The following is an 8,251-nucleotide window of genomic DNA, read 5'->3' as shown; positions in this document are numbered from 1 at the left end:
CGACTACGGTCGTCTCACAACACTAAATTCCTGCGATCTCTAACAAAAAGGTAAACAAACAAAATTCAAATTCAAAACATTCAATTACAGGGCGACGGAAATTTGGATCTTTGGTGGCCATCGGTGTTCCTGGCCATTGTGTACCCACCCAACCTAGGATGCCTGGTAAGTGTTATCACCGCATCCCCCATAATGGGTCAACGAAGCCACTCCTGGCGACTAATAATACTCCATCTCCCCCACAGAAAAAGGTCTAGCAATTCATCATCATTATAAACTGGCTTTTAATAATTCAAGTGTCATGTCCTGCTTTTCGCGCGGTTGCGTTGCCGGCTAGTCAGTGTGATCCCAGGGGGGGAACAACCACAAATATTCCGCGCAGCAGACACGACAAATAAAACAAAACGGAATTTTTTAAATTTGGACAACGAATTTGTACACGACGGAAATTTTGGAATATCCGGACTGGACTACCTTGCCAAATTGGTAGCCCTCGGAGTCCCCTCCCAACCATGAGTGTATCCTTTGTTAAATCTAGGACACATCTCCCAATTACCGTTTTTGTGGAATCATCTTATCTCATCTCACCCCCCCACTTGTGGAATCTACTCACTTAAGTTCATTTTTTTTTAATTCGTTATAATTTCACTTGTATACTTAAATGCTAACATATTCTACACCTACCCACGGTACCGAAGGACGATTACAGGGACATATATATATAGAAATAATAATAATAAACAATAAATAAATAAATAGGGAATAAATATGGCGAATATTATAAGGAAATAAATAATAACATATACATCAGGCTTTAGTTAATTTTCTAGTAAATAAATAATTATGATTTTAAATAAATAAATATTTTAACAATTTCATTCGGGCGGGTTACATAATTAATTATATAAGTTAGGTTATGGATTTGGAATTTGCGTGTAGTTTTTTTTTTTTAATTTGTAGTCTTTTCTTAGTGAGTTCGGTATACAAGTTTTTGATTTTTAAAATACGTTTAAAATAAAAACCTGTGGCCACCCAATTTTCGGCGCGAAAAGTTGTCCCTTCCTGGTGGCTGGTCTTATTCTATTCCTCCTGAATTTTGTTTTTCCTGACCTGATATACGCTCCGGAATATTCTATTTTTAAATAAAATTTTAATTTCACTTATATCCAACTATATTTTTATTTTCAAACTCACTGGTAGGAATTATTAACATTAATTAATCAAATTTTCTGCAAATCGAGTCCACTGATTGTCGCCACTTTTCTTCTCCTTGCCCTTTTTTTTTTAATCCTCTCTTCGCAAAAAAAAGCACTCAAAGTTTTTTTCGAATTCAACTTTGGTTCACTTGTGAGTCAGTAACTCCTTAAAAAAATCGCAACCCTGCCTGAACTCACGCATAATCGATAACTTATTATCGGCGGCCGTTGATAAACATACATTGTTTACATTTTATTTAGTTTTTAAATTTTTCCCTTTGGCCGCACATAACACAAGTAAGTTTAACTGACATGTTACTAATATTTATCTAATCAAAAAATTTAATCACATACAGGCCACAGAATCGTCAATCGACCGCCGTCTCAAAAATCACTATATAACGCACAATCCTTTAACTTATTTCAGCGACCTATTTGGTTCCCGAAAAACGTCGGTCAAAAGCGAAATTTGGGACAAGGCGTAATTAAATTGCACAAGATGGTAAGAAACTACTTATTAATTAAACATTTTACTAATTCGATTCTAGTTATAAGACTTCATACGCAGATGCAGTCTACCAAGGGACCGCAACGATGAACCGAGAGGTTAAGAGGACTGGCTGGCCAATTTGGCGGCATCAGCAGCCCTCGGAGGAATTTGTTGTTGAGGAACACAGTTGTAGTCACTCCGACTAGGAACGGACTCACCGGCACTTTGATTCCTGCGTGATTCAGTTATAATTTCTCCGTCAAAACTTGTACTGCATTCAAAACGAAATGTTGGGTCTTCCAAAATAAAATAAATTTGTTTGAAGTACAACAAAAATGTATTTGTACTCCCAAAGGAAACGGAAGTCGGTCTTCTCCAGAAACAAATGTATCCAAAAAAATATCGGCCTCCTCTGAAAGGAAATGTGTCTTCCAAAAATCTTGGTTCTTCTCCAGCAATAACTGTGTGATCTCAAAAGGAAGGTGTGTTTCTTCAGAAAAAACGAGGATGTCTTCCAAAGAGGTTATGGGTTCCTCCGAAAAGAAATTTTTGGTTCCTCAAAAAAATGTGGGTTTCCTCCAGAAAAATATATTTGTGTTTCTCCAAAAAAAAAGAATCCCGGGGCCCTTTATTATGGGACCCCGGGTTCCCTAAACCAAAATAAACATTTTATATTTACAAAAAGAAAATTTCAAAAAAACTAACTCACTTTACAAAATTTTAACAGAAACACTACGAGTTTAATTCGCCACGTCTATTTTGTCTGTTTTTCTCGGTACCACTGACGGTGATCGGCTCCATCACGCCACGTTCCTCGCCATCTTCCCTAATCTCACTCTAAGATGGGTCATTGGACATCCTCAAGGCCATCTAAGAGAATCCCTAAGCCGAGGTTACATGTTTACATTTGACATGTTAGATGGTTCGCCCATGGACCAAAAAGGTGGCGCTGCCCTAACCATCGCTATTTGACCTAACCTATCGATAGCTCCCCCTGGAATCGATTCCAACTGCAACATATTCATATATGTTGGCATCATTTTAGCTCTACAAAATTTTAGGTATGTTATTTATTACCTACTTTTTTCTTTATGAACTAAATATAGGAACTGTCAAAGCAATAAATAAAATTGAGTCCGAACTCTGGACTAAATTAAATTATGCATTACTTACCATTAGCGCTCACCAGTGGATCCGCTACATTTCACAAGCGTTAAAATTCGATCCTTGGCCAAAAACAAGAAGACTAATTCGCATATTTGAATATCAAATGCCAACAAAGGCAATTTGCCATTCGCAAATTGGACGTCTGACACACTTTTACTGTCTTTGGCGAAGTATGTTGCAGTTGAAGTCGATTCCGAGAGAGACGATATCGATAGATTAGGATAAATAACGATGTGTTGGGCAGCGCCCACTTTTGGACTGTTGGCGGGTTATGTAGGTATTTGATATATATTAATCCCGGCTTAGGAGCATTTCTTAGATGGCTTTGAATTTGTCCAATGACCAACTTGGAGAGAGGCTAAGGAATATAGCAGGAAGTATGGCGTGATCAAATGGATCACCGTTCAATAGTGCCCAGTTAGTTAGGCGTACGTCTATCTATATATACAAATGATATATAATATATATATATAAAAATGAATTCCTTTTTCACTTGGCCACGGCATCACGAGTGAATGGCTGGACCATTTCACTGTTTCTGTTTTTGTTGTATTTGTTACTATAGGGAGAAGGTTCTTATGTAAGAAAAAATTACGAAAGTTGTTGTAGTTGCCATTAAAACAAAGAAGCGTAGCTTACATGCGCATCGCAAATATATCGGCCGGAGTTGGTCTGTGGTCGGAGTTATAACAACAAAATACCCATGTACATAATTTATTTACAATTTCTTAGTATACTTTTCACATTGGTTTCTTCAGGATAATTTGTACTGTGTGTTTTTTTCTGAAGTGTTTGTTTAACAAGGTTAGTTAAATTAAAATAGTTTTGGAAAGTTTTACAGAAGAATAGGTACTCCAGAAAAGGAAAGGGGATGGGGAAGGGAAAGTTAGTGCAGTAGTTGGCATGATTAGTTAACTTTGTAATTAACGGAACCTCAAAAGTTATCAACACGTGTCACAAGTTGTATTTCAATTAATTGTTTTTAAGTGTATAACTTGAGCCTTTGTTACGAACTGCTTTCTTGGGTGAGCAGTGCCGCTAGCTCAGCGATATCTTTTGGGCCGAGTTCTCCCCAATGCCCGCAGTCCGACAACATAAACAAAAAGGTAAACAAACAAAAATTTGAATTCAAACAAGTAATTACAGGGTGACGGAAATTTGGATCTTTGGTGGCCATCGGTGTTCTTGGCCACTGCGTACCCACCCAACCTAGGATGTTTATTAAGTATTAATCAAAACATCACTCATAATAGGTGAGCAAAGCCATTCCTGGCAACTAATAAAACTCCATCTCCCCCACAGAAAAACTCTAGACACTCATCGTTAAAAACTGGCTTTTAATAATTCATGTAAGTTTATCTATAAATAACATTTCGCTTCTAATTATTGTTATTATTAGGGGAGGAATTGGCTACCTCGACACAACTGGATCTATTGTACCCCCTATCTGAGCTTAAAGCTCGCCCATCAATTCGGTTCCCCCGATAAAGTCAAGAAGTTTTGTTGGGTCGATGCTTCCAGAGGTCCCAAGTGAAAGGAACCTGGACCCGAGGGTTCTACTTCTCAGGCTACTTAGTGCTGGGCAATCTGATATTATGTGTAGGGAGGTTTCATCCTCGCTATCACAGAATCTGCATGTATTGTTGTTTGCAATCCCTATATTAAATAGGTGTCTCCTTAGTTTGCAAAGTCCGGTTAGTAAACCGGTAACTACCCTAAGTGAACTCTTCCCTAGTGGTATAAGTTTCTTAAACCTCTTCATGTCATAATTGACGATGAGGGTTTTGGCTTGTATTTGGCCTGTGGTGTTCTCCCAGCAGTCTTGCCTCATATGTACCTCTTCCTTTCTTAGGTAATCTTTGATTGTGTATCTGCCTATGCCACAATAAGGCCCGGGTCCTATGAGGGGTCGTTCCGTCCCAAGTTTTGCTAGCCTGTCGGCTAGTTCATTCCCGGATATTTTTTTATGTCCTGGAATCCATCTTAATGACAGCCTGTTGTTGCTGCCCAGAAGGTTTAACTTTGTTCTTACTTCTCGATGTGATTCTATTACTACAGAGTGCAGTAATTGCCGCTCGTACCCGCGCTTCATATTGAGCTCTGTACACCGTCCTATGGCGCATACTTCAGCTTGGAATATGCTGGTGTATTGGCCTAAAGATTCATGGTACTTGATTCGTGGTCCTATTACTCCAAGGCCAGTGCCTTGGTGAGTTAGGGACCCGTCCGTATACCACGCTATGGTGTGACTAGCCATGGAGTGTACTTCCTTCATGGTGGTCCATTCTTTCTTGTTGCTTAGATGAGCAGAGAAATTCTTTTCAAAGATAAATTCTACTGTCATTTCGTCCCTGGGGTGTGAGCTCAGGGGAAGTTCGATTAGTAGCTTTGCTGCATCCCTAGAACTGAGGATGCGGTCACTGCCATTACCACAAGAAGTGATTCTTAGTAGGGTGGCTTTCCGCTGTAACTCTACAACGCAGTGGAGCGGAGTGAGTTCCATGAGAACTTCCAGTGCCGCAGTGGGACAGGTCCTCATTGCTCCTGTTATACATATGCACGCCAATCTTTGCAGCCTTTGTAGCTGTTTCTGTGCGGTAATGAGCTCTTTTACCCCATGCTACTGAACCATATGTGAGTATTGGCCTCACAATTATAAGGTATAGCCATCTGATAATTTGGGGTGAGGTCCCCCAAGATTTCCCTGCAATTTTCCGACAGGTGAAGAGAGCCCTGAGGAACTTGTCCACTGTCTTTTGCATGTGGGTTGCAAACGTTAGTTTCCTGTCGAAGGTAACTCCGCGGTACTTAACTTCCCGGCTTACTGCTACGGGAGTACCAAGTAGCTTGATTTGTCTCATTATCTGTAGCTTATACTTCCTAGTGAAAGGAACAATGACTGTCTTTGCGGGGTTGAGGTTAAGCCCAACTTCCCTGCACCAGTCCAGCGTTATCTTGAGACCGAGCTGAACAATATCGCAAAGCGTTTCTTCAAATTTCCCTCTGGCTACTATTACTATGTCATCGGCATAGCCCTGACATTGTATTCCTCTATCGGCGAGTTTCCTTAGTAGTTCATCCACTAGTAGGCTCCACAGTAGAGGAGATAAAACTCCACCTTGCGGATATCCTCTGCTCGTGGCAACGGTCATTGAGCTATTGGCAATGGTCGCCATTGCCTGTCTGGAGCTTAACAAAGCTCCAATCCACCTTCTTGTTGTCGCGTCTATATTCCTTCTGGCGAGGGCCTTTAAGACGGCATCATGTGACGCATTGTCAAAGGCTCCCTCTTTATCTAGAAATGATTGCAACTTCTTTGTTGTCCACTGCCCCTTCAAGAGTGTGACAAAGTTGGTATAGTGCTGTGTCTGTTGAACGACCTGCGTGCTGCGTGGATTGCAGCGGACAGTCCTTTAGAACTGTGCTCCTAATATGGTAGTCTACCAGCTTTTTCAATGTTTTAAGACAAAACGAAGTTAAGCTGATAGGTCTGAAGGACTTGGGGTTGGTGATGTCTTTCTTCCCTACTTTTGGGATAAAGACCACCCTAGCTCTACGCCACGCATTTGGGATGTGTCCAATTGCTAGGCTGCTCAGCATAAGTCTCCTTAAGCGGGTTAGGAGTAAATCCAGTCCCTGCTGCAGGAATGATGGAGAGATACCATCCAGACCAGGTGACTTAAATGGTTAGAAGGTCGCAATTGCCCATTTAAGTCTCTCCGGAGAGACTAGAGACTTGGCGATTGCCCAGTCCTCTACGCTTGGTCTGAGGTGTCTCGGAGTGGATATTGCTTCCATTGGGGTGGACGTTTCTTCCTCCAGGGGTGAACTCCCAGGGAAGTGTGTTTCAAAGAGTAAAGCTAGTTTATCCCTTTCGTCGGAAGTCTGGTGCAGCTTTGGCCATAGCCTTGTGCAATAGACTTCTGCATGAATGCACCCAAAACGACAAATGAATCACTTATTCTAAAAGTGGGCACACTATTTTTTGTGCACAGTATATTTGGGTGTGAGTGAATAGGGTAGTATTGTCTGTTTTGATTGACAGTAGTCTCACTCATTCCATAGTTGTACAGCTGTTAATGAGGACAGAAAAATTGGTGTGCAGTAGTCAACGCACTGTACAGTGTTTTGGTGTGCAGTTGACTTACTGTACAGTGAGTGAAACTTCATGACTGGTACATACACACATATATGTATAGTTCTCATGTGTATGTATGTCCGATTAAAAAATTGATTTGTTTTTTCGATTTAAATGTATTTATTATAAAATAAAAAATGTAGAAATTATTTATATTTAAATTTAAACTAATTATAATAATTATTTTATGTAATTAGAGAATCAATATTTAAGTAATTAATATTAGAATGAAGGAACATTATTTTGTTCACCAAGTCCTCAGTGGTGGCAACTTTTGACCGTTTTTTGGAAATCAAATTTTTGGCAACAGAAAATTACTGCACTCATCTGCACAGTTGTTCACAGTCAACATACAAGCTGTACAGCGTGTTTAACAAAGGACAAATATAGTACTCCTTACGAAGAGTACAACCATATACTGTACTCACTCGAAGTGAGTACACTAAAAATGTTGTGCTATCTTCTTCTGACCTATAGAGTATACTGTACAGTAAAGAATGAGTACAGTGTTTTTGAAAACACTACACTACTGTACAGATCTGTTATGCCACAAATGAGTGCATTCATGCAGAAGTCTATTGTGCAATCTTGCCCCTTCATGGGCTGTGCTGATTGCCTCACAGAAGTCTCTATAGTTCTTCCGTTTGGCCTTCCTGATCTCTTTGTTGTAGAGCGTCAGGCTTTGTTTATATTGTCCCCAGTTATCCTCGCTCGTTTTGCTCTGTTGAAGAGCCGGCGGGTGGAGATGCGGAGCCGTTCCACCATGGGGCGTCTCTTTCTGCTTTCCGTCTGCCAAGAGGGCAACTGTCCTCAAAGGCATTGGCTATCTTCTTGCAGAGGTTATCCACTGCCTGATCTTATTCTAAAGAATGCCTGGGTATACCTGACGGTTCGTTAGAGAGATTGAGCTCGAGAGAGGACTTGAACCAATCCCAGTTAGTTTTCTTGGGGTTCCTTTTGGGTGCATCCCAAGCGATGTTGAAGTCTAGTTCAAATCTAATGATTCGGTGATCCGACATTGATTCCTCTGGCGACACATGCCAGTTCTTAATAAGTGGTCCTAGAGACCTGCTCATAAGAGTTATGTCTAGGACCTCTTCTCTTACTCTAGTAATGAATATCGGTGTGCACCCGACATTTCCGATTTCTAGGTTACTATTTATAATGAAATCTATGAGCTGCTCACCTCTGTTGTTGACGTCGATGCTTCCCCATATCACGTGATGTGCATTGGCGTCACATCCTACGATCAAGGGCATC

The 8,251-nt window shown here is 40.5% G+C and overlaps 1 protein-coding gene across 1 annotated transcript; it reads left to right on the top strand.

Annotated features, from left to right (window-relative positions):
* The first annotated feature begins 916 nt into the window (after positions 1–916).
* On the top strand, positions 917–2,330 carry LOC108095381. Its single transcript, XM_017196464.1, has 4 exons — positions 917–935; positions 1,353–1,493; positions 1,553–1,698; positions 1,752–2,330. The coding sequence occupies exons 1-4, from the start codon at positions 917–919 to the stop codon at positions 1,890–1,892; spliced, it is 447 nt and encodes a 148-aa protein (XP_017051953.1). The 3' UTR covers positions 1,893–2,330.
* The last annotated feature ends 5,921 nt before the right edge of the window (positions 2,331–8,251 follow it).

The sequence above is a fragment of the Drosophila ficusphila genome, unplaced genomic scaffold (genome assembly GCF_018152265.1).
Source record: "Drosophila ficusphila isolate 14025-0441.05 unplaced genomic scaffold, ASM1815226v1 contig_758, whole genome shotgun sequence".
In the NCBI taxonomy this organism is placed as follows: Eukaryota; Metazoa; Arthropoda; class Insecta; order Diptera; family Drosophilidae; genus Drosophila; species Drosophila ficusphila.
This window is presented reverse-complemented; position numbering and strand designations above follow the sequence as displayed.